This window comes from Macrosteles quadrilineatus, unplaced genomic scaffold (assembly GCF_028750875.1).
Source record: "Macrosteles quadrilineatus isolate MER2022 unplaced genomic scaffold, UCM_ALF_1.0 Scaffold_3__2_contigs__length_128488019, whole genome shotgun sequence".
In the NCBI taxonomy this organism is placed as follows: domain Eukaryota; kingdom Metazoa; phylum Arthropoda; class Insecta; order Hemiptera; family Cicadellidae; genus Macrosteles; species Macrosteles quadrilineatus.
In genome coordinates, this window is record NW_026542596.1 from 103202846 (window position 1) to 103230797 (window position 27952).

A 27952-nucleotide genomic window follows, 5' to 3' on the forward strand; every position below is an offset into this window, starting at 1 on the left:
TGTAATACAAACAAATAGGTACATCTGGGCTTTTTAACATGAGGTATATGGAAAGTTCCCTTTATAAGGGAATCGCGACCTGAAAGGGTCAATTTATGAAATAATGGATAGTTTTGCGCAAGGTCATGACGAACATTTTAAGTATAATATGGTTTATGGGAGTGTGACTTGTAGTATTCTCAAAAGTGTATGGGTACTTTGGGCTTTATAAATAGGGATAAAAGAAGATTACCGGTACTATAATTAGGAACATTGAAAATTATTTCCTTAAAGTATTTTAGACCTGTCAACTAAATTAAACTTTAAACAATGAGAAAATAAACGTACCTAAGAGGTGTCCAAATATTTTCCAATGTATTCGATAGTATTTCAGCCCCAACGTAAAATGAATGCAATGCATAACTACTAATTTTGCTTCGGCTTGACATTAAATTGTGAAATGTAGGAATATCTTAAATCCTATTCCTTAACTCCCAATTTAAGATCGAAACGCGATATTATTTTTTAGTTTTTACCGTAGTCTAAAATAACTTTTTTCTTACACGATAATTGTCCAAGCAAATTCAAACCACGCCTCAATTCTTGTGATATCTTTATTTCAAAGGCTCAATTATCCTAATCTACCAAACCACAGCCACCAACGGCAAGTTTACTTAACCTCGGCTATCATATTAATTTATTTACGAGCAAATTGAGGCAGGAACCGCAATTCCTTATGATTAACGATATTATCTGCATTTTGCATAAATCAGTTCGACGCATGCGCGTCCCTCTATAATTATGATTGAGCGACGCCGGTGTGCAAGCGCATTTAATTGTCCGCCATCTTTGTCGATCACCTGTTTTGGCGGGTTTATGGTCAAAGTTACGTAAATGGCGGTAAACGTCAGGCAAGTTGTAAACTGTTTATGACGGCGTGTCATAGACTTGCGGGTTGATAATTGGTGGCGGTCGTGTGAGTAGGTTTAGTACTCAGTTGAATTACAATATTCAAATTATATTTTTCTGAAACAATTAGGCTTGATGACTAAATAAATTGTCTTATGGAAAATTCTATTGTAATTTTGAGAAAGATGTGAGGCCTGAATATATGATGGAAATACTTTTGTTTTAAAATATCGTGCGGCTTCGAGGTGGGAAATCTCCGAAAGATAGAGCTCGCTCCTCTTAAGATACTCATTTGTTTACCCAAAAGGAAATTCAACAACAGTCGGTTTCTAACGCCAGGGTAACAACACTATCGCAGATGTAAACGCTATTGGTGATTATTGGGGTTTGAACCAGGGTGTTCGCGACCGGAGTGCCGCACTTTTATCCTTCGATCAGCTGCACTCCGATTTTACGCAATACGTATGAAACAATTTTAATTTGTACAATTCTGTTAAAACATTTTATTGTCAAATGTGAAGGTGTAGAAAAATTCCAAAACTAAACATGACATTAACGTAGCTTGGTTCAAATTAGCAGCGTTTTATGAAATGCGGTATTATTTTGCAAGTCTCGTGTTTAAGTCCAGCTGCTGTTGTAAATAATACAGATATTACATCAAAATGGCGGCGAGGCAGGTGAAACTGCATGGCGGTGGAAGTTGCCATTATAACGCTTAGTAAAAATGATTATCCTGTCAGATATTACTACACGATGCAATTTAATGCACTATATTTATTCGAAATGCGGGTGGAATTTAGTAATAAAATAATGCAGTGAATTTCCGTATGTTATCCATCAGTTTCAACTGTATTATTTTTCGTGTTAAAAAAGTAAATTGTATTGCACCCCTTTGTCCAAAAAATATAGCATATAAATCATACAGTAATTATATTTTAAAAATATACGAATCAATGTACAGTATTTATGCCACTCGTTGTCGTTTTAAATAAAGACAGGATTAGCGGAGTCACGATAAATATGCTAAGAGTGCTCTACTTGGGGAATGCTTTGTGCAATTTTTTCAAATACATTTTCTTATGGTTTTGTTAGCTTTTATGGCAGATTTACATGGAAGAATATAAATCGTTTGTTAAGAAAAATATGAGCGTTGACAATACATGAAATGAAACTCGCTTGTAAATAAAGGCCTTTTTATTTATTTATTATTTACATGTATATAGTAAATGGGAAGGGAAAGTTACGGAGTCCCCTCAAATTTATCCGAATATGTCGGGCATAGAATCCGTCTCGTAAATTTATACAACGACAAAGTGATTCTGTCCGGGCGGAAGTAAAGTGTAAACAATCCACATTGTATGACACTACTTATACAATGATGAGTAAAAATTGTAAAAATTCAACAATAAAATAAATTAAATATAGCTATCCAAATAATTGTCTTAAATTTGTCTTGCAGAAACGATTAATTAACACCTTTTGTGGTTTTGCAGCAATGTGGACCCCACGCCAAGGACATGGATTACTCCTGGGGAAGACAGTCCATGGCCAAACAAGGATACGAGGTAAGGACTAGGACATCCTGCGTTCAACAATAATACAATACTATTGTTTCTATGAACAAGTAGCCAATAGCACATACTGATAAAGAACGTAACAAACAACCAATCCAAAGTTAAAACATTGGGTGGTTTTCTAAGTTTAAATATTTTTAAAGGATTTCAACTTATTGTCAGGCCTGTGTTTTCACTAAAACATATGTTCTTGAAGGTCAAGGATGGTAATACTATTTTATGACATCCAATGTATACCAGTATTTACTAGCAGTCTAAATAAAAAAGTGTGTATTCTAAATAACTGGTTTTCAATCTATGATAACTATGCGGGTGTTTAAAATAAATATCTGGAAATCGAGGTTAACGTAAATGTGATCGTTGATGTAAATAATAAAAACGTTTAACAACTGAATCAAGGTAAATTTAGTCGTGTCCTCGAATTTGGAAAAAGTCCAGTTAGAAATTAAGTTATTCTATTCAAACGATGTTTAGCATTGGACAAAACCTAATAATAAAAAATTTAATTAAATTCCTTAAACCCAACGAAAAGTAATGGTACCATTACACGTTATACTGGCATTATTACCCACTAACTTACATAGTAGGGTATTATAAACCCATACTTTTACCAATTTTACATCCGCAAATTATCTTGTTCAGCGGTTTTTGAGTTTATAAAATTAATAAACCGATGTCCACAACCGGACCCAGCTTGACCTTGGACAGCTGATTATCATCAAACTCAAAATTGGACGAGATTGTTTATTCAAATTGTATAATTGTATAATTATTCCATGGCAGACTTTCACGTGCTTTGCATATCATTAGCCATATCTCGCTAGTCGCTCCTCGTTCTGATAACTCTGGTTTATTTTGCCTGCTTTTCGTAACTTTCAGGAGATTAGCTAGGACTACTTTTAAGTGATGTGTTCAATTTGGATTCGAATCTGTGTATGTTGTCCCAGTGAGCTTTTAAAATCACCCTACTATTGATAGTATCGGATTTTAGTTACTGCAATTACCGAAATCCTTACTGGTTGGTTTTTAGTCTATAAATATAAAACGGTCATTGATAAAACATTTTGTAAATATTTAACACTTTTACTTCTTCAACCTTTTACTAACAAACTAAAAATAAAATTGTCGTACAAAATATGAATTTTTGATCCGTAAAAACTAAAAACAAGAATAACAAAGTAGGAATAATTTGGAAATTAAAACTTACTTAGGGATGACATACGATATAGTTAGAGTGAAATGTAGTTAGTTATTATTGGTCAAAAATGTTCTGTAAATGTCAAATAAAGTTGTTCTCCTAATAATGGAGTTTTAGAAAAATAAGTGAAAATATACAATTTGTGTACAGCAATAAACAGTAATGTGCTGATTGCATAGATACCTACTCCTCCCCTCTAAGAATCATTCGTAAATCAAAGGCAAAATGCGACATTGCAAAAACGTATCAAGTTATACAGTATACTGTTACAGCTGATATTCAGAACCTATAAATGTGGACAGATGATAACAGATAATCTACAATAACCGACAATCTATGCAGCACCACTATCACATGCTACAGACTTGTCTACAAGCTAGCATTGACAATGACTTGTACTACAAGACACTGCATATCTGCTCGTAGTTGCCTCATGTTCTACCCTCATACAGAAATGCCACTGCATTGTAGCGATCAGCGATCCCTTTTGAATAATAAGTATTGCCACTCTCTTTCTCTTGCCTATACATTTAGATCATAGTTTCCTAGTTAAAGTTTTTTTGCAAATTTAGTAATACTTTCGATTAATCCTCGCTTTTTATTTCGCGATCGATTTAATTCTAGTGGAGATGCCTAATTGCGATTCTAGTGGTGATGGTTGGAATTTTCTGGGTGTGAGTGGCCAAGGTGCTCGCCTTTAAATCAGCAGGATAGTTTCTGGGTCGTTTTAGGTCTGGACCCAAAAGCCATTTGTCATTGATCAATGAATTAATGATGATCTAACAAATAGGTTGACGTTTAAACGTTTAATGGTAATAGGACCAGGTTTTGGACCGTTCCCTTTCAAAAACGTAAAAAATGCCATTGGTCTAGATAACAAAAAATGTTGTATTTATGTTTATACAATAAGTATAAACCATATATTTTGGTATTGGAGTACGGTATTCATTTACAACGGTCATGTACCTAATTGTAAATTACACAACTGTACAACCAATTTTTAAAGAATATTTTTCTGAATAGTTTATTTTCTGTCTCAATTTCACTAAATGTTAATTCAATAACTAAACAATCGTAGACTGTCAAATGAATTACAAATCTCAACCGGGATGAAATGGTGTACCATAGCGGAATGTCCCATTATTTTGATGTCCCGTCGTTTTTATTTTTGGTTAATCTATTCTCTGTTCTGTTTTAGTATGTAGTGCTATTTGTAACTATTTGGTAGTAGGAATCAGTTTATTTTATGAAGAATTGTACGGTGTGATTCATGGACCCTTTTACATTGTTTTAGATATATAAAAATCATTATGCCAACCACAAAACATACGGTCTTTGCATTGTTCTTTGTGTGTATGTGAAAACACTGTATTGTTATTTTATTTCAATAAAACAATTTTTTCTTCTTTTCTTCTTCTTCTTTTTCTTCTTCAAATGAATTACAAGCAACCGTTCGAGTAAGTAAACAGGCAAAATTAGTTACAACAAAGCACACCAAACTATTCAACCACTACGATATTTCAGCCCAGTTACATGACAACCCGAAAATCAGAGACCATAACCCAGACAAGGCGGTTCAACTACGACTGCGGTCTGTCTGTGGTCTGTTTGATGACCTTGCAACGTCCTTGGGTCCGAACTGGTTCCTACCACCTGATAACTGGTGCACAGATTGCATCATTATACATCATAATGGTCGATTTATCGCTATGATTTATTTTACAACACTTTGTATAAGACAGGAAATGAGGTGGGATGGTTGTAAAGGTAATGTAGGAAGTATTGAAGAGGTTGTAGCATTTGTGACAAATAAGTGTTTTTTATGGAATAAGTATTCTGCGGAAGGTTTTTTGGAAGCTGAGTGGATTTAATGTTTTCCTACTAATCATAGAATAATCTCATTGATCGTTAGTAAAGGCAGTAGTTCTAAATAGACCATCTTCAAGGTTATGATTTAAACCAATAATCAACTAGTTTGTCAGCTAATTAAGTCAGTAACTAAATTACACAAGGGATAACCAATGCCACACGACTTGTGAGCCACTATTTATTTTGTCTTGCCATTTTTTCTCAACTGGTACAAATCATAAAATAGATTGGCAGATACATCTCTCTTTTACTTTTACCTCAGAATATGGTTTTTACATTGCCAATTACTACTGAGGCAAGTAAGTATGGAGTGAAAATAATACAACAATGAAAACAGCTGATTCAATTTGTGACATTGATTTGATGGTAAATTAAAACACTTTAGTTAACCATCTAAATTAAAACGTTGGAAGGTCGGCCGCTTAGAAAACGACCTCCTCCAGCATTGGTATAGCATTAGCGCGCAGGTCGTTTTCTAAGCGGCCGAACATAGTAAACATTTAAAATGTATTTTAAACATTACCTAGGATTAATATTTTACTGAAATAGCCTTACTGAATTAGTGCATGGACAAGGATTAATATGTATATCGAGCAATAGGTGTACTGGTTATTTGGGTATTTGATTGACTCAGCTGTAGCTCAAACCACTTTTCCTTTCAACCTACAACTAATGTCGATAATGCTGACACAAAACCAAACATACTTACTTTTATTGATAAATAAGTTGATATACAAATACTACAAAATGTACACAAAATATTTTAAACTAAAAATGTATATATATAAAAGATGACTTTGGTGAAATTTAAACCTTATGTAAAGTCAATTAGGGTTGTATTGAAAGTAACCACTTTAGTGTCGGAAACAGGATCTGTGGCTGGTAAGATAAAATTTTCTAAAAAATAAAAATAACACCATGCATTCAAAAAAATTAACATTCAACCAAAGACATGCTTTTACAAACCTCAGTAGCTAAAGACATTTACTCTTGTTGCACCATAACCATTAACCTGCTGACTTCAGAGTCGTAATTTCTGGTAGAATTACTGACTAATAACGGGTAACAGAACTAGTCAGCTACTTGACAAGTCGACCGGCGTAGTCGATTGGAATTCTGCGTGTTGGTAATAACTTAATCTTGCACACGTTCTAAAAACCACACTAGCTTGACCCTTCTTGTGTGTAGACCTCGACCAAACATGATTCCTATGTGTGCTCAGTGGAAAGGTGGAAAGAAACACACAAGCACGTTAAATCAATAGATAGTTTGTTGTGTACGAGGGTTAATTACCTAAACTATGGGTTTAACAAATAATAGTTGTATCAAATTACAGTTACCTATTTCCTCAGTTCACGATCGTAGTTTCCCATAAGTACCAATTCTTGTAGCCTTTAACAAATGACATATATTAAAGGTCTTAGCAAGTAAAAATATATAGATTTGTTTATTAAAACAATTAAAAATTATTTTAAAACCTGTAAGTTGAAAAATGATGACATCATTAGAAATGTTATAAAAGTAAGTTACATCGAAACATAAAAATCTAAAATCTTAAATATTTTATAATTTTCGAGGAGGGTTAGAACTGTAGAACTATAATATACAGAACTTACTAAATAGTTTGTACGATCAATGTGAACGCTGATCCTAGCACCGCTATTGGTTAGAATTATGGATTCCTGAACTTCATGCGAGAGTTCAAATTCCGCTAATTACAAGTTATGTTTATTAGCTATGTTTATACCTTGAATTTGTGGTTTGTAGCTCGAATTAACCTGATGAAGGTCTACTTATCTCTAAAAATGAAAAAGAGTGGTATTTCATCAACTGTTTTGAAAACAACCCTCCCAAAAGCTATATAAATATATTTTACTATGTACTCGAGAAAAATTCAAAATTTAAATATTTTGTTTAATAACGGTACTTCTAATACTTTTTGGTGAAATGACGACCATACAAAGTAAGTGTTTTAAGCTAAGTATGACCGGAGATGAGTGTAGGATGAGTCGCGCGATCTTGTAGTCTTGGTCTAAGGCCGACATAATCCTTAGACAAGGCTGTTAATCAATAGCCCATACAGCTAATGGCAACTAAGGGACCTACAGTTTATAGTGGAATCCGAACCACATTTTTCCTTGGTATATACGAATTGGTCTAATTATCAGGATAGTACTGCGGATAGTCGTAGTACTCACTCGTGCTAGTTAATCCAAACTAGAGATTATAGCATACACAGTGCATGCCTATAAATATCCACAATTTGTGACCTAGTAGCTGGATTACAGGACGACGCCACCCGTCCCAGTCAATAGTAATTAATAAACTTTGCTATATCAAGTTTAATCAGTCTCATAATTCTATTAACAGTTTTACCAATCCACTTTAAGTATTAAACAAGACCTTGATAGTTTATGACATAATTTGGCTATTTTAGTGTAACATTAAACATGGATAAACACTACTCTATTCATCCATTAGGGTTTTTAAGGTTAATAGATCACTTTATTAGGCAGTAACGTTTATCAGTTCGATCTATTGGACTTGTTATCCAGGTAGATATATCAATGCAGTATGGCTCTGTGAGATTTATAGAGCTGGCTTTTAACAACTTTTGCCACCTTGACCTGATTGAGACATTTACTGGCTACCTGGCATTTTGTGCGCGAATTCAATACGTATAAATTTACAGGTATAGAGAAAATGTAATACATAATTTTTTCTTAAAATCGTGTTTTATCGTAAACTAGCTGTTACCCACAGGCTTCACCCCGTTTGGCTTTATTAGTATTAATACAACTATTGATTGGTTAAGTTAAGCAGAAACAAACCAGAATACAGTAAAACAAACAAATAATAACACAGCTGATTTTAATAAGGTAATAAATTAAAAGAATAACAAACAAATAAGTACAGCTGAGGTATTTTTAACATTAGGTATATGGAAAGTTCCCTTTAGAAAGGAATGGCGACCTTAAAGGGCTATTTATGAAATAATGGATAATTTAGCGCAAGGTTTCTCGTCATGATGAACATTATAAGTATATAGTTTATGGGGGTGTGACTTGTAGTTTCCTCAAAAGTTCATGGGTAATTTGGGATTTATATAATATGGATAATGTCAGTGTGTTCTGCTTGGAAATTTGGAAGGTTATATAGTAGTCATTCAGTAGTACAAATCCATTGAATGAGACGAGTGTATTTACTTCTTAAATATTTGAAAACATAGAGTATGGAAGTAAATTGAATGTCAACTGACATTCCCTGAATGAACTACTTTAAAAAACTCAGTCAAAGCAACATTCTCTAAATTAAATAGTAATCAAACATCACCAAAATTTAACCCTAGAGAATATTAACGCTAAATGGTATTAGAAGTATGAAAAGTGTTAAAGCTAATGGTATTTTAATGGAGTTTTACGCATGCATTTATAGTGTTTAAATAAAATGCAGATTGAATACTCGGGGAGGAGGTGTTGTAGTATGTAAAAAACAAATTTAATCACTAAATTTTATGATAAACGAAATAATTAAACTTTTGTGCTGAATACTGATAATTCAAGTAAGACAAAACGTGTAACATTTAACATCCCCTTTAAACAGTAGGATGTGTTGTACTTTAATTTTACTCATAAATCCATACTAAATAACTATTGTTGTAGTTAAGTTAAAATCAAATATAACCACAAATATTTTGATAACTCAGATTAATTTTAATTTTCCCTTTAATTTTAAATCACACTCAAGACAGGACCACACCAAAGAATCATAACTTTAGAGAGTGTAACATAGTTTTGGAAGATTTATATTTGTTTGCTCCCTGTTTGTCATAGCATCCTACACATTCTACTGACCTAGACCGAGATTTTACTCATCTCCTTATATATTCTGTCTAGAACATTATGTGGACATAGTAGGAGTAGGTTTAGGAGAGTTTACAAGTGATCAAATGTTAAAGTATATAAAAAATTATGTAATAGCAGTGACATTTTTCAACTTATAAAGTGCGTATTTTTGTTGAATTTATTTAGTTTCTATTTTCTATAATTTAGTTTCTAATTCTGAGTATTGTATTTATTTTTTTAATAATCATAATAATATAATATCCTTACGATCATTCCTGTATTTAAAATTGTACGTATTGTACTCCTTTATTAAGTCATGAATACACATTATAAGCAACGTGATTGGCAATACGACTTTTCAATTTATTCACTTTTGTTTTATAAGCTGTCTGTACTTAGTCAAATCTGTCAAATCAATTGTGTTCCAAGGTTGTTGCTACAGTATTAGCTATCCGGATATATTGCAGTACGTTTTCAATACTATTTGATACATTTACACTCGTACCAGAAAACCTTTATTAGACAGTAATAATGTATGAACAGATGTTGCAATGGTGGTCGATTTCGACTGGTCACCCTACACCAATTATCATCAAGCTATGTCGGAAATTGGGAGAATACTGTAAATTGACATACCGCATTATAAGTGTAAGACTATCTAAAACTAAAAATAATTTACCAACGACATTTTTAAAGTAGCCGTATCAGTTCACTTCTTAGAATTGAAAGGTTATACATAACAGCATTGTTTACTTTCATAACAGCATAGTTTTACAATGGTTTTACTCAAAACAACACGGGTGACGGACCAATGAGGTTCAAGGATTGAGGGAGAAGTAAAATTTAATGATTCGAACTTCAACTAATCACCTGTTTAAGCCAATTTAATTGTTGTGTGGTGCAATTAGTGTTTGTTGTAATGTTTCGTTGCATCACTGTCAGTGGCAATTATAATTATAAACCAAAACATAACCTTTCTTAGAAGTTATGAGTAGTGATGTTTAGTAATTAAAACCCGTCGTAAGTAAAGTAGTGTACGCAACTCGCGTAAACAGTGTTACCGACACTCGTAGAAGTTTTTAAGGCACTCGCCAAGGCTCGTACCTTAAATTTTCTACCTGTTTCGTTAACACTATCTTTACGCAATCGTTGCGTAAACTACTATAAGACTATTTTATTGTATTATAACATAACACCAACCTGTAAAGTATTATTTTGAAGTTTTTGCCATTACCTATTGCAACTACGTCCACAACAATGTATTTACTAAGAGTTACTGAATGATAGATCATTTACAAATGTTTATAACAATCTACTTTTGTTTCTTTGCAGGCGAAGATGTCGACGGACCAACAAACGAACCATGGTAAGGGTAAAGGTAGGCTTAGACTACTTAGTATGATACAATGCATGAACACTGAGAATCCTTCTGAATATTAGTAACTATTAAAGATTAGCTTTTAACTACTATTTTTTTTTTTTTTTTTTTACTACTATAGGGAATAAGTAAGTGTTAATAATAAGTTACTTGCCATATTGTTTTCTGTTAAACAGGTTTAGTCCGTATGAAAATAGAGTGAAGTTGAATAATGTACCGTACTTGGTTAGGTTACAATATGTTGCAATATTACAATATATTGAACAGTGTATCGGACAGTGTATCGGAAGTTGAATAATATATCGAAAAAAATATAAAACTAAGTAAGGTTGACTTCAACCTCAATCATTCTCCGTACACACATTTTTGTATCATTTACCAAGGTAATTGTTCAGTGACTATATTCTGTATTCAATTAATACAAATATGTTCGTAAAATAAAAAAATAAAATAATTACAGAGTACAATCTCGATCTGTAAATATGAATTAATATTACACTTTGTGTTGTATTTTCATTTTTTATTTTATTTTTTTTGAAGACTGAATCACATTCTTTTACAACAGGTGATTTCATGATTTCACATTTTTGTCTGTCATTGTCTAATGCCTTGACACTCGCCTTCGTGTGTCGACTGATGACGTAACCGAGTGAAAATTGTCACTCAAAAGTAGTTTTTCCAGTTTGAGCGCGCAGACTGTAGCGATGGACTGGGGACTAATCTACAAATTGTGCGTTCAACTCCATTACATTTAGTAAAAACACCAAAATCACCGATACAGTAACAATTATTTCAACAAGATGAAAATTGATTTACAAATTGTTGTACGTTATTGTTGAAAAGCGTAGTGTATCCCTTTTTGTAAATTTGATTGTTATACCGCTTCGAATGTGCTCTTTCATAATTATGATAAATCATAATTATGATAGTAATAAATTATTCAATTAATCATTGTAATTTTGAGTTGTGTTTCGAAATAACTATACTACAAACTACACACAGGAATCATTAGTAAAAAATCTATTTAAAAATCTACCAACTTTCAAGCGTGCATGGGCATGAAATCCATTTGAAACGAATTTTGAATAGTAACGCACAGATTGAGACTCCAAACAAAAAAATTGTTGTTTACAGTTGTATGTAATTAGAGTTTAGCATCCGATCACTATATCCGAATACTATATAGTGGAACCTTGATAAGAAGACCCTCGATAACAAGTAGCCCTAGATAACACGTGTAATTTTCTAATCCCCTTATTATTTTACCCCTAATCACATGTTATTACAAACCTTGATAACAAGTCTTGTTTTACAATCCCCATGAGACTCTTGTTATCAAGGTTATACTGTAAGATGAAGCGACACAAAGATTTATCCCAATACAGTTTGAACAGTTTTTTGTATACTTCTTTGCTAGAGTGTAGACAGGTCCAACAGTGGCCAGCTACGTCCGGCCCCCGGCACTGCTGTGTAAATAAGCTAACATTAACATATTTTAAGATAATTAATCAGATAATAGCTCAGCTTCCGTATCTACACCTGACTGCTTCCGGGCTGCGATACTGATACTGCAACTAATTCAGTATAATGCTGTTATAATTTTACACTGCAACTACTGATTCTGTTATAATGTCATCTGTAACTATATTTGTTGTAGTTATCTGTTTTGATATCTATTCTGTATGTTACTGCTGCTATTGATGCTGATATTATGTTATACTAGCTGTTACCGACGGGCCTCCCCCTGTTTGACAAAACTATTGATTGTTTAAATTAAGCTGAAATAACAAAACAGAATACAGGAATAAAAACAAATAATCACACCTGATTTAAATAAGGTAATAAATTGAAACAATAACTAACAAATAAGTACAGCTGAGTTATTTTTTACATTAGGTATATGAAAAGTTCCCTTTAGAAAGGAATTACAACCTTAAAGGGCAATTTATGGAATAATGGATAGATTTGCGCAAGGTTTCTCGTCATGACGAACATTTTAAGTATATGGTTTATGGGGTTTATAGTTTTCTCAAAGGTTCATGGGTACTTTGGGCTTATATATAGACTTCTAGTTGATTGTTTGAATTATATTTGGGTAATGCCGTCACATCTTATTAAGGCGGAAATGACTGGAGTCAATGGGTATCAATTAAATGGTAAGGTGTTTAACTGGCCATGCTTAAGAGCCAGCTGATGTGAGTCTGTGACATATCTATTATCACATCCTCATAATCTCATCTATTCTTCAGTGTAACCTTGAAATACGCACTATAATGTGTCGGCATAGTACAAAACTGATTTTAATAATTTGTCTATGTTCTGTTAAGAATATTTTACAATTAACAAACTGTATATGTGCATTTAGTTTACTTACATGAACAGGTATTTTAAGCAGTGAAGCTCTTGTTGTATGTAGAAAGTAGTAACTATTTATCATACACCGGTCTTCCCACCTGTCAAATTTGACCGATCTTCACGCCAAGACGGCGACTGGTCGTGGCCGCTTATTCAATGAAGCTGTGTTGTAATTAATATTGATCGAGGAACGAAAATATTGGGACGCTGCCATTAGAAGTCTCATTAGAAGCCCCATTGGCGACCATTAGAATACCTGTTGAGCGGGAGCCCGAAAGGGACCATTTGTTATACTGTAGTCGCCCTCGTGACGCAGTCAGCTGTTTCTTGGTCAGTTAATCAGCTGTTTGGAAGTTGACGTAATTAACTTGTGGTCATGATTAGTTTGAAGATCAGCTGATGGTTAAGATTTCAGATAGGTAAACTGTAAGACATTATAAGCTAATTTATACTTTGATTTTTCTGATGAGATAAACGTCACTATATGTTAATTTCGATAAGTTTTAAGTTACCACCAGTGACGCAGCCAGGGGGGGGTCCTGGGGGTCCGGACCCCCCCCCCTTCTGGTCTTAAACATAATATTTTTTTGTTAAATTAAATGTAAAGTTATACAATCATACTGTATTGACGTTGGGGTTGGTTACTTTCAATGCCAAGAGAGCTAAAAAATACCGTTTTAGGGCCTATATTTTTAAATTTTTTCTCGGACCCCCCTTTTACCTGGGGGTATGGAATACCCCCCAGACCCACGGTCGGTCGACCCCCCCTATTTTGAAATCCTGGCTACGTCACTGTTACTACAGTACTAAAAGTCCGATATAATAGATTGACTATACGAATACCAGGCTCGAAATTACTTCTAACAATCGTTTTTCAGATTGCAATATTTGTTTATAGTAATATTATAAATCTAGGAATGTTTAAACATTTGCTAGACATGTTTAACACAAATGAACAACATTATCAACGCAATGTTTAATTTCCACACGAAAACGTTTACGTATCGAACGACGTTCCAAAATTATCCCGGCATACCTTCCTAAACACCATTCCGAAATAACACACTTTGCGTACCGAAATGAGCAGTTTGTCCTAAATTAGACCTTTTAGACCTTTTAAAATTATTTGCTACGATCGCAGCAACAGGATCGGCCATTCATCAAAGTAATAACACACTCGGACAACGCGCTGCCTGCCTGCCTATTACCTTCATATCAACAAGATCTCACCAATAATATTCACTGAAATATATCAGACCATCTCCAGCGCGTAAGTGGCTGATTTATAGCTTTATAAATTCAAATTGACCCAAGTCAACGTTAGTAATTTGAAGGCAGATCGCAGGGAAGCAGATTTCGGTAATTGTTATCAATCTAACACTGTGGTTCAATTAAGTTTGAGGATTGCGTTAAAAAATCCCCATCTTATAAGTGATTTTCCTTCATTGAATCTATGTTTATTGACAAACGTTTTTATGAATTCCCGGCACCATCACAGCTGACTCCCACGGTGTGAGCGGTTGACTAAGGTTGAATAACAACTTTATAAGCATGTAAAGTCGTCTGCATAAATATATAATTGAAATGTGAAGCAATTATAACAAAAAACTAACAACTTTTGACACAACAAGAGTAAAAATGGAAACCCCCAATTTTCAGGGTTCACAAGTCAACAAATGTACACCAATCGCTGGTAACTTTGATTTAAATGTTTTGTGACACATCTTCGTTAAAAATCGCTCTAATTAATTCTTTTTAAATTTTACTTACAACACTTTACTCCATTTGTGGCACTATTGCATATGTTACTATGAGGGAGTTCATACATAGTTAAACCTTACGTTGGCCTTTCCATTTAGTATGATATTTACTGCAATAGCTGTAAAAGACCCATTGCTAATTAATATTATCAATAACACTGCCTTATAAGAAATTAACTTTGCAAACCACCCTATTTACGTAAAGTCGATTACCATGAACAGTGACAATTGCATTGACATTAACATAGCCATTAACATAGCCATTTACAGTGCCATTTATACTGGCCACGCGTCCACATGAAGGATAGCCTCTTCGACCCCGCATGATCTAATGGCCAGTGCGGTCGGTAGCCATTATCTACCAATTACCTTGTACTCCTCTGACAGCACTATTTATAAACTCGGTATGATGTACTACTACCGCGATATAGTTGTCAATCACCTTTCAAGTCAGCAGCAGGCCCCACATTCTCACTTCAGACTACTGCACGAATTTCACACTTAAACGTTACCAAGTTCTTGCATCGGGGTTGGAACTAGTTATATAGTTGAAGTTTGTAAGGTGGTTCTGTGAGAATACAGTGTAGCAATTATTATGATCAGTGATATTATGAAATCAAAATGATAATTTTACAGCGTAGATTTTATTATCTATGACTTATTTAGTGGTTAGATATCCGGAGTAAAATCCACCCAACATTTTGATGGGATGCTAAGTCTAAAGTTGGGTTAATAGTCAGAGTGCTGTACTTATTTCCTAAGGATCTACGTTCATATCCTGCCAATCAACAATATGATGTAACTCTGTAATAATTTCGTTTTTTTGTGGCTCGGAGGATAAGCTGTTTTTTTCCTACGTCAATGACATTTTTTTTGTAAATTTTGTTGGACAATGAGTCCAGGAAACAGAACAGAATGAGCGAGGATACCATTCTTTGCCAAAAACAAAAAAGAAACAGAAGCCACACTATTATTGTTATTGGCTCCATGATTCCTTCATTAGGATCCCAGCTCAAGCTTTACAAAGTCATCTATTTAGTCTCATCTATTTATAATAACACAACTTAGTCCTTTTTATATAACTTGGCTGTCTTTATACACATACCACGATAACGTAAACACACAATATGTTTAAACGAGTTTGCTGTCTTTAACCTACTTACAATTGAAATCAATAATTAGGTTTTATAAAGTTTGAAGTAGAAAAACTTTGTATCTTGGGTTTTGATTAGGTTAACTGAAAATCATTTAAACGAAACAATTTATTTGTATCAATCAATTTGTATTTTTGTCCTCTTTATATTTTAGTTGTAATACCTAGGCAGCTAATTATAGCATTTTCACCCATGAATATTATTGTATTTTATATTGTAACTGTAAGCATATTGGAAAGGAATATCCTACACTACACTTTTGTTTTAGTTTTATACTTGAGCTAGCCCTGTGGTAGAAAACTCGACCAAAAGTATTTATTGCGCAAACGTGAGGTTGCTGTAAATAGAACATGTGATAGGAATTTCTTTAATTTGTTTTGATTTTCTGTTTATATTTTGTTGTTATTTCGTCACCAGCATGGCAACCCATAAGGCCCATGTAAAATCTTTTTTTATTTTTTATTAATTTGTTGTGCTTATTTTTTTCCTATTTTATTTTATACTGTAAAGGGATTCTGCACATCTACAGGTAAATATCGTTCTAACAGTATGCCTAGATTTTCCCTGCGATGCACAGTAGGTAAGAAAAAAGGTTTTCAAGAAACCTGCTTGTCAATTAATACATAGAATTAGCCCATGTTAAATCTCCATAAGAAAAGTTTAATTTAAATCTTTGACCGAATTAACAAAAATATTTTCAAAATACAAATAACACCTGCACATATAGGACCGATGACCTTTCTTTTTGTACAACTCACGTGTAATTTGGTCCAGTAGTATGGTCAGGATAGCTTTAACTCAGCTTTGCAAAAGTTTTTTAAATATATATGATGAACATGGTTGTATACTCTCGTCTTTCTCATACAAACCTAATTTCAAAATAGGTATCCTAAAGTATCAACATTTTAAAACAAAATCCCAGCAATAAGAAGATATTTATATTCTAAATCCCTCTCTCATATCCGTAATATATCCGATATATTGAGGATTTCTTCTCGAGTTTTCTTACATTGGGTTCGCGGAGAAATCCATTAAAACGTTACGAAGTATTTAACAATGGTTGCCTAGCAACGCTCAGTTTATGTGCGATATAAAATGTGCAAGCTAGGAGGTGCTTCTTATTGATTCCCTTATTTTCCTCGTAATATTAGATATAAATCGTACAATATAAAGCTCACTATTACATTTCACAATGGTTTGTTTGTAGATAGAACTCTTTAAGTAATTTTCATAAAACCTAGTTTGTATTATGATACATTAAATTGGCCTTCACATACACTGTCAGAAACTTGCTTAGAGAGATATAAAAAGCATATGAACGAAAGTTATCGATGAAACACCTCTTAAGGTGTTTTAAACTTTTAAAAGGCGTATGCAATTGCTTAATTAAATCAAGCTGACTATTACCATAGCAACGCAATAATATTGGGTAACAACAAACAAAATAAGTGTTCGGAAGTCTTTCTCTCATTTTAGCGAATTTCCCATATAGGGAATAAGCTATTACCGTAGTACTCATGGTAAGACCTGGACGCGGGACCGATTTTTTTTTCGTTTTGAGGTCCCTAGAGGCCAAAAACACCATCCGTTCAAATTCATATATATATATATATATATATATATATATTTATATATTTATATATATATATATATATATATATATATATATATATATATATATATGTGTCCGTCAGCACGATAACTCGAGCAAAAATGATCCGATTTTGATGAAATTTGGTACAAACGTGTAAACCTACGTTTATTTGAACGAGTTCGCGATCCAGCATGATCGGACCATGGGAACGGGGGTTTACGGGGGTTTTATGGGGTAAAAATAGGTTTTTCCCATTTTTGACCCAAAAAACATAAAATTTAGCAATTTCTTTCCAAAACATTTTGTAGAGCTTAAAAAAACAAATAATTTAGTATATTGAAGCGTTATTATGCGCCTAATTCCAAAAAATTTTAAATTTCAAATTCCCATGTTATTCTTATGGAGAATAAGTAAACTGTTCTAGTTTGCTTGTTTGTGAACATATTTTGATCAAATTTGGAAAATGTTTTTATTTCTTACTAACTATTCACATTTTACAAAAAAAAAAAAAAAACAGTTTTACCCTCCCTGATGCAGCAAACCTAAGTACTTGTTAAACTAATTCTATTTAAATCAAGAACGAGGTGTTAGCCCGTCCTACGTACGGGAATCCAGTAGTCAGTTAAAACTGTGTACAATTCAGATCAGCTAGTTTACACATATAAAGACAACGATTTTTCTTGCAGTTTTAATGTGAAAAATCATCTTATAAACAAATGTTGTGTGACCAAATATGTTCAGTCAAATGGAAATTCGCTTAGTCTGCAGGTTTGCTGCGGCGGGGGTATTATTTTCTTATATCTTAATTCTTTCTCGATTTGCTTTAAATAAAAAAATTTCCCTCGCAAACATCAGCCCTTCTCTACAAAAATTCATCCATTGTTGTTGTTGTTGTTGTTGTTTTTTTTAAGAACACGTGTTTCAAAGGAAAACATTCAATGTAATAAAAACAACAATCATGAAATTTACATCTTGAAGTTTACTGAAAATAAATCGAGGTATTAAACAAACAAGAGAAGTATAATGTAAAATTTAAAACTATTTCAAATTAAAACAGTTTTACAAACAAAACCAATGTAATGTATTATGCATGTTAATAACATAATTCCCATATTGATAACATTTGCCATCAAACACGTAGATTATTATAAGAGCCATCTAGTTCCCAGAATAGGTTCAAACAGCATAGCAGAGAGGCCCATCTAGTTCCCAGAGGAGGTTCATAAAGTATATTAGAGAGACCCATCTAGTTCCCAGAAGTGGTCCAGACATCCTAGTAGAGGACCCATCTAGTTCCCAGAAGAGGTCCACACATCCTAGTAGAGGACCCATCTAGTTCCCAGAAGTGGTCCAGACATCCTAGTAGAGGACCCATCTAGTTCCCAGAAGAGGTCCAGACATCCTAGTAGAGGACCCATCTAGTTCCCAGAAGAGGTCCAGACATCCTAGTAGAGGACCCATCTAGTTCCCAGAAGTGGTCCAGACATCCTAGTAGAGGACCCATCTAGTTCCCAGAAGAGGTCCAGACATCCTAGTAGAGGACCCATCTAGTTCCCAGAAGTGGTCCAGACATCCTAGTAGAGGACCCATCTAGTTCCCAGAAGAGGTCCAGACATCCTAGTAGAGGACCCATCTAGTTACCAGAAGAGGTCCAGACATCCTAGTAGAGGACCCATCTAGTTCCCAGAAGAGGTCCAGACATCCTAGTAGAGGACCCATCTAGTTCCCAGAAGAGGTCCAGACATCCTAGTAGAGGACCCATCTAGTTCCCAGAAGAGGTCCAGACATCCTAGTAGAGGACCCATCTAGTTCCCAGAAGAGGTCCAGACATCCTAGTAGAGGACCCATCTAGTTCCCAGAAGAGGTCCAGACATCCTAGTAGAGGACCCATCTAGTTCCCAGAAGAGGTCCAGACATCCTAGTAGAGGACCCATCTAGTTCCCAGAAGAGGTTCTGACATCCTAGTAGAGAGCCATCTAGTTCCCAGAAGAGGTTCAGACATCCTAGTAGAGAGCCATCTTGTTCCCAGAAGAGGTTCAGACAACTCAGAGAGGATCATCTGATTCTCTGGATGTTTTTATAGCCTAGTAAGACCCATCTAGTACCCAGATGATGTCTACAAACCACAGTAGAAGGACCTATTTAGTTCCCAGAGGTCCAGACCCAGTAGCCCACCCGCCGTCTAGTAAGGTTGGCTGATGATGGACTACACAAGCCACTATTTCAATATCAAATTACGCAGCCTTTGGTCGCGCCGCCTCCTCCTGTAGTACCAGACCCGACAATAGCAAATAACTGGTTTGCCGCATTGTTAATCTCCAAGCACCTGTCCTCTTGCCTTTTTCTGTTTTCTACTCCGGCTCTAACTAGACTAGCATTGAAACATCAGTAGTGGATTGTATGATGCAAATTTAAATTATTGATGCACATCGGATTAAGTACAAGGTATGGTAGGCGGTATGTCAAGCTTTAGATGGTACTAGTAGATCATAGAGTTATTACAACAAATATTTAATAGCATATTCAAAAGATTCCTTTTTCATATGACAAACTCCAACAAGTCCTTGGATGGTGGATATACATATCACACCATTACGAATAGTTAAACATTTTAATTATATTAGATTTCTAAGATCTGTGTTTTATGAAATAAGAATTCCTTATTCAGACCTCTGTGAACATATTAGAACCAATTGTCTATACTGTATTAAGTATTTGTATTGGTTTTAAGAATCAACGAGTTTGCCAAAAAGTCTATCTTTGTAATATAACTTGATTGTTTTACTCGTTTCCAACGGATATTCTTTTAAGATTGTTTTCCATCAAAGTATGTTGGATGATTACAATATGAAACAATAAAACTATATACGTTGCATCTATGGTCGATTTGTTATTTTCACCAAAGCACAGTTGTCTCTATGGTCAGCAACGTTATCTTTAAAGTTTTTTCCTCAGCCTCCTCTTCCTCCACCGCCTCCAACTCCATTCCCCGTCCTCCCGGCGGATGGACGTCCCAGATCCCATCTTAGATGAAGCCATTATAACGCGTACAGGCGGCAACGGCCGATTATGGAGCATTAATATCGAGTTATTTTGATTTACGGAGAACATCACGGCTTCCTTCGATTTCGTACTTTCGCAGCCGTTAATTGTTACCCCGAGTATTAGCGGTCTTTGGAATCTAATTTACCGACGGAAGTGTCGCCTTTAAGGAACAAATTGCCGTTAATGCGAGTATATTAAGCCATTATAAATATTTAAACAGGTAGGAAACTTATGACCTTCCCGATTATCGGGAGTTCTGTTAATGCCCCCGCACACTTTGACTTGCAGATTAGATCCTGAGTTTTTTGCGATAGCGAAACGGTTTGCGAGATTATTATATGAAAATAATGATGGTAAGGCTTTGTGGGCAAATGAATTACGTTGTCGGCGAGGATGGTTTAAGGGTGATATTTAGGCGTTTATCATGTAAATAGTGTTTAACAACAGTCGTTTTGATTAAAATTAATTTTACATGATTTTTTGTCGAAATCGTTACTGTTTGGTTTGCTTCTAATGAATGGAGACAACACAAATTATGAATACTAGTTGGAACTTATATTGGAACTAATGTGCTTTTGTAACATAGAAAGTTTTATTGAAACGTCTGTGTGCTGTAAATTGGTCCATCCTTGAATTATTCTCTAAAAGTCTAAATTTTTCTAAATTTTTTTCGAGTTATAAATAACTATAAATCTGAAGTACTTGAAGTTCACTCTTTTATCTTACATAATTGAGTACCCGTCAAATCTGTTTTCACAACAATCAAGCCTCGAGACATGCCGAGTTATTCCTTAGTTACATTTCTGATACGTAGATTTACATTTACATCCCGCGCCGATCAATTAATAATCTAATTGGTCTATTTACAATCCCAGCCGCTGGACCTGTTACCTGTTACAGAAGTTTGCCGCCAGTGGGCGTAGAATCGCGGGAGCAAAATGGCGGCAAACCTATTTGAATTACTGCTTTATTAGAATCCCTCGTTATTTGCGACATTTTACGAGTTCGGCCCACTTTGTATGAACAGCTGACGAGAGTGAGTCATTATTTACCGCCGGCTCTGATGACATTTACAAGCAGAACTTGCAAGTCCCTCATGATCATGATCCCGCATACACTAGTTGTTGAAAATGCCTGCCTTTTCTATTTATTTGTAATAGTCATACAGATGATATGAATGTTGTTTTTACTATCAGCTGTCTGTTTTGTTGTCCAATATTGTTCCATGTCATGAAAACATTAATGAGAAATACATTTGATTATTTCATAGTTTAAATTAGTTTTTCGTCGTAGTTTTACTTAGATTATCCCTAAACACCTCCACTTGGGAGAATAATTCAATACTAGTGTCACTCCTTAATTGTGTAACTTTGTTGGAAAGTTATTTCAAAGGATATTGAGCTACAGAGGAAAAAATTGATTCTGAACTCGTTGTCTCTGCTTAGGAAGATTTGAATCTCATTTTTGTGCCTTAATTTTAACGTTATCGTAAAGAGCTATGAGTTGAATAAGACTCCAAATTGATTAGAGTTATGGTCTTTATTTCATTCACATTGTATTGTGAAGTGACATAAGAAAGATAAACCTAAATTAAAAGATGCACTGAGCAAGTATCTAACACCCCCACTCTTTTATAAATACAGTAACACTTGTACAACAATGTACAACACAGTGTGCAACAATGTGTTCAACAATGTATTATAATTAGTTCGTAATGATGGATTAATATATAAGATAATGGTATAACATTTCGTCAATCAACAATTTGGGTGATAAACACAACGATGCAAAGCGATGTTGTATTTGTCTCTTAATATTTTCCATTCTCTAAATCTTGATGAACAACAAATGATTTACCGCAGAACTGTTTAACGTGGTAAAAACTTTTAATTTTTGAGGGACCCGAAGTTCTTTTGTCATTTGGCTGAGCAAAAGAGGATGAATTGATTTTTATATTAGATTACCAATATATTACGCCAATAATGTATTAGCACAAAACATTTCAAGAACTATTAAATTTTGGTTGATCATTTGTCGCGTACATTATTGACCAATGATGATTATTTAATCCGAATTACCCTCTGAATTTAAGCAAATGGAATCTCCTTTGTCCCTTGCTTTCACAATCACCTAAAGCACTAGGGCAATCCCTGACTATCGGAGGTTTAAATTTTGAAAATGCGTGCTTTTCAAACAGACAGCTGTATGTTGCGTGCTCACATGGTGGTAGGTACGCCTAAAAACTTATATACAACTAATGAAAAAACAAAAAACATTGTTTATCCACTAGAAATTAAGTAAAATATTATATTTTTATTTTTGGTATACACCTTCATTATTCATCGTAAAGAAAAAAATACCATGTAAAATAATAGTTGTTCAGCGCGTTGGGTAACTGCTAGTTATAATCATATTTATTCCAAAAACCTCTCAAATTTTAGTTTCAAAACGTTGCTACTGAGTGCAGGTTCTCAGTTAATTAACGGGTCAGATCAATTGGAACAAGTGTGTAAGCCAGGTGAAGTATGTGACAGGTGTCGGTTCGAGATTTGACAGTAATAAGACTTCTTCGATGATTTAAACGGCATCGTTACCGGTCTTGCCAGTGTGAAAATTGTTCTATCTGAAATTGGTCCAGTAATATACGGTTGTGGACATGTAGATCATGCAAGGGATATCGCTGGTTGTCGTATGTATATGAACCCTGTACAAGGTTGTGTAAATGGAGGTTGGACTTGACAGTTGAGAAATTGTTAAATGTCAAAATCAAATCAAATCATATCATAATCTGTTTTATTTTAAACATTTCTTAAGATGTACGTAAGAAATACGAAAGAATAGTCCCACATAGGCCGTACAAGACTCATGCGCCGGGCGAGCTCTATTACAAAATTTAATTGATATAAAAATAAAACTAAATTAAACAAAATATTATTACAACTAAGCTATGAGACAACTACAGGAACAGTTAATGCTAAGTAATAAGTGGTCAAGAGAATGGAGTGACAGTTACTAATGTCTGTGCGCTAAATAGTGGTTTACTGGTGTATTAATCTCGTTAGGTATTGTAAGACGTGCAATATTTTTATGCATTTTATTTGATAAATACTAGGATTGAAGGCGTGTATAAAAGATAAATATACTGCATAAAAAAAATTATCTTTTTATATGAAGTAGAAATAAGCAGCAAGCACTTTACAGTAAAGGCCAAAGGTACGTTAGGTTGACGGCAAATATGTTAAACCAAAGTCCAACTTTTTACAACTACAAATAATGTCAAATATTTCTAATTAGAATATTATGCGTAATCTGTTAAAAAGTGTATTTATTAATTGTCGTGTGTGTTTTTTTCTGGTTAATACCAGAGATTAATAGAGAGTTAATATCTGGCAGAGATCTGGCCGAATAACTATAATAACAGATAACAATAAACGAATAACAGCTATTATTTTTAAGTTAATTAAACCTAAAAAAATTGATTAATATAAATGAATTACCTTACAATTGTCCTTTAACACATTAAAACACCTGAAATGGAGCATAAACCTTGACAACAAAACCTCCCAACTTTACCGTCATTTCTGTAAATACTCAAAAACATCGACGCGATGACGGAATAAGCAAAGGCACGATTGCAATCTCATGGGGTTTTAGTGAAACAGACGTCTACAATAACTCATCAGTCGCGGACAATGGGCCATAAAGCATCGTGATCAGCTGATTCTATCTGGGAATCATCTGGTAACATTTAGTCAGCTGACCGTGGCGGTGATTCTGGCGGGAGAAGTACCGCGTTCTGTACGGACGGTTGAAACTTCGCAGTACATACTATGTTTGTAGAGGGTATTTTTGTAAAGTTTTACACGTGTGATGATAAATAGGTGATACATTAAGAAACTTAACTATTCCTGTGTTAAACAGAAAGCAGAAAAAATATCCATGATTAAAACATATTTTTTATTTGTTTTAAAATTTGAACCCAATCCATCCTAGCTTAATTTGGTTCTTCCTATACATAGCTCTCCTTGTCTCAACACATATTAAGCTGATATGTGACGAAGATGGGGTTTAGTAGAAAATTGTGTATACAGTAGTACAGTTCTTTTTTTATGTATACAGTTCTTACTATACTCTATCAAGGCTCCGTAACATCTTCAATATTCCCTTCTATTTTCCTCGTTATTAGTCGAGTTCATCGTTCAGCACTATTACCCATACATATAACACAATTTATTCAGTAGCCACTTAATAACTCATTGCTAATCATTATTGGTCTACGTGTTCTTAATCTATTAAAGTAATTAATTTATTAATTATTCATTAAAGTCGCCTCGCCCGTGTTTGAGGCCGGGTGGGCTCTTGCTAAACTACGCGTGGTTTGTATGTTGATGAGTTCTCACATCGTAAAGATCTCTCATTAGCAAGTCGTCAACGCTTCTGCTTTGTAAAAGCGAAACTGTTCAATAAGTTGAATAAGTATAAAATTAGCTAAACGTGAACATTTCTGCATTATGTGTCTTAGTCAACTATTCTTCATTGACATAGCCAAAATAGAATATGTAAAGTTACTATCTCACAAAGAGACTTTAGATTTCTACTTTCAATTGAATACATGAACTAGTCTTCTCCACCGTCGAGGCTACCTAAAAATAGATAATAGGCTTGTTTTACCTCAGCATAAATTTATTCAATACTTATCAATGCATTTTAATAAGTTTATCTTTAATAGTATAAGTTTTTGGTCACAATTAAAAAAAGTTTCAGATCGACTTCTCATATATTTAGTGCATACATCTCTCTCGTGTTGAAATAGATGAATTGCAAACAGCTTCTCCTAGGTAAAAAGTAAAGTGGTGCAGACGCTTCAAACGGACCGCCGACGAAACTTTGCTTGTTCTGCTCCATTCACCCAGTCTAGTCCGCGACTCATCCGATAAATTTCAATCCGACGCTGGCTAAACGCTAGTGTCGATTTATGGGACCGGTCTCTCACTCCAGTATGATTCATAAACACCTGATGTTCGAACCGGAGCGAAAGTAAATCTCTCAATCTGTTGCCAACAGTGTTGTAACCAAAGCTGAACAGCAGGTACCGGTCCTGTTGGTCTTTAATGGTTTAAATAGGTTTTACGTACTGTATAATCAATCTATGGAGTAGCCACATCATATTCCGAAATCATTCAATAGAGCGATAGCCTACTGGGTTATCTACATGGTAATATAGTACCTATAACAAACTATAATATTACAAAATGTTGCATGTGTAAGTTAAGAGACCAGTTTATCGTCATGTTAATCAATAACGTACTAAACAAATATTTTTTGTTTAATAGCTAATAAGAACAAAAGTCGAGATATAGTTCGCGACGAAATTAAGGACTCTTTTAGGACTACTAGGAACTCAAAACTCAATAATTGGTAACTAGTTACATTTACAGGTTGTGTACTAACTCTTAAAGACAAAAGGTGCCCTCATGTAGTTTAACTTTTCGAGGTTTCCCTTAATAAGCCAGTTGATTGTGGTTATGTTTTAAATTGACTTATAGTAGGACTATACAAACGCTTAGTAGTAATATTATTTTATATATTTTTAAACCAGTTCTACACTACCAAAAGGTGCTACGAGTGGTGGAAACAAGCTTAAACTATGAGATAAGAATTTGTTATGCGCATGCGTGATAAAAGTGTCCGGTTCGCCGTGCGCGTTGCTTGGAGCGGCTTGCGTACAGCTCGCTCAGTAGCGTTACCTGCGCAGTGTCCCCGGGCTGCGCTGCGCAGTGTTCCCCCAGTAGCCCGCGCAGGCGCACTCCACACTATGCATCGCGTGTCGCAAGGCCGCCGATAGTCCTCCCTTTGTACGCACGCGATTGTCGCTCCAGCCTGCGTTTATCTCTTGATAGACGGAGCGACGTTTCGATCGCTCGCTCCCGGAAAGTAATATTCGTGTTGGAAACCTGTAATTTGATTGCGGTTATATTTAACGCGGTGTAATTCGGATGTTTCGAACTCGTTACAGAATCCTGTACATTGTACGGCAAAAGAGTTGGTGGTACGTTTTGTAAGGAGTGTTGTATCATAGACAAAAATAATTAAAAATAGACTGTCAGCCGTGTTGTGGTTACCATAGGTTCTAGCCGCTGTGATCGCCGTGTAGTTACGTAGTGCGTATGCCGTAGCTACATGGTGCTCCCAGTGGTGTGCGCCAGAACCTATCGTAATCTCAGCACAGCTGACTGTCTATATTTAATTCTTTTTGTCTGTGGTTGTATGTAGGCCTATGTATCGGCGGAAGCGGAAGAATAAAATTTAAAAATAATTGTTTGAAATAACGCCGGTAGCATTTTGTCTTTCCGGTTTATGGCTACATATATGTATATGTGTGAGAATATGATATGAAATACTTTTATAGAAGTAAAATTTTTAAACTATGTTGGTAATCTTTGTATGAGATAAGTAGTAGGACATGACCCTTTAGAATTAATCTGATAACTAGTATATACACGGTATGGCTTGCGGGTAAGGCTGTTTACAGCTTTCTCATGATACATTATCTAGGTAATAATCTAATGTTCATTAATTGAGTATAACAGGCATATTGCTTCAGTTGGCATATTTTAATCGATTAAAAACCCCTACGCCATTTATACACTTATTATTTCATGACATTTTTGAAGTATTTTAGTATCCCTCTCAATACTACGACTAACTACTAATTTGTCGTTAATAGTTAATGAAATGTGTAAGTGTAACACGTGTAACACTTGTCATTAAAGGATCTAAATGTGCGTGTAACTCAGGCCTTGGTTGCAGAACTGGGTAATTGAAACGGACTTGATATTGGAAAATAGAACGCGGCCTTTGTAGTGACCGCACGTCTCAAGGCTTGGAACGTGTGATTCACAACCGTGGAAGTAACGCTAACACGTCATCTGCAAGGTGGCACAATAGGTCCAGTGTTGTTTGGTGTGTTCAGTAGCATAAAACGCAAATTGAACATCGAAGTAAATATGATTGACTTATTATTTTTCTAAATCGGATTTCATTTCAAAATATAAATGGATTTACCATACGTTTAGCTGTAGGGGTCTAAGAAATTTTTGAAGACATTTATTAACAGTTTTCTTTGATCTCAGATATTAGTAAATAACTGTTTTACAGCTATGTTAGTCAGTAAAAATTTAATAGTATCATATTTTTAAAAAACCTAACCTGGCCGAAAACTGCAAGAACTCCAAGAAAGGTACTTTAAATAATTGTGAAATACGATTATGCATTCTTAAATCGTTCACAAT

The 27952-nt window shown here is 34.6% G+C and overlaps 1 protein-coding gene across 2 annotated transcripts in view; it reads left to right on the top strand.

The window, feature by feature from the left end:
* The window catches only part of LOC128990965 (zinc finger protein rotund-like), a 250005-nt gene that overhangs the window by 131111 nt on the left and 90942 nt on the right, over positions 1-27952 (top strand). For both annotated transcript variants that reach the window (XM_054413649.1, XM_054413650.1), the window contains exons 3-4: positions 2382-2453; positions 10707-10740. In XM_054413649.1, coding sequence (XP_054269624.1) covers positions 2382-2453; positions 10707-10740 — 106 coding nt within the window. The remainder of the gene's footprint in view (positions 1-2381; positions 2454-10706; positions 10741-27952) is intronic.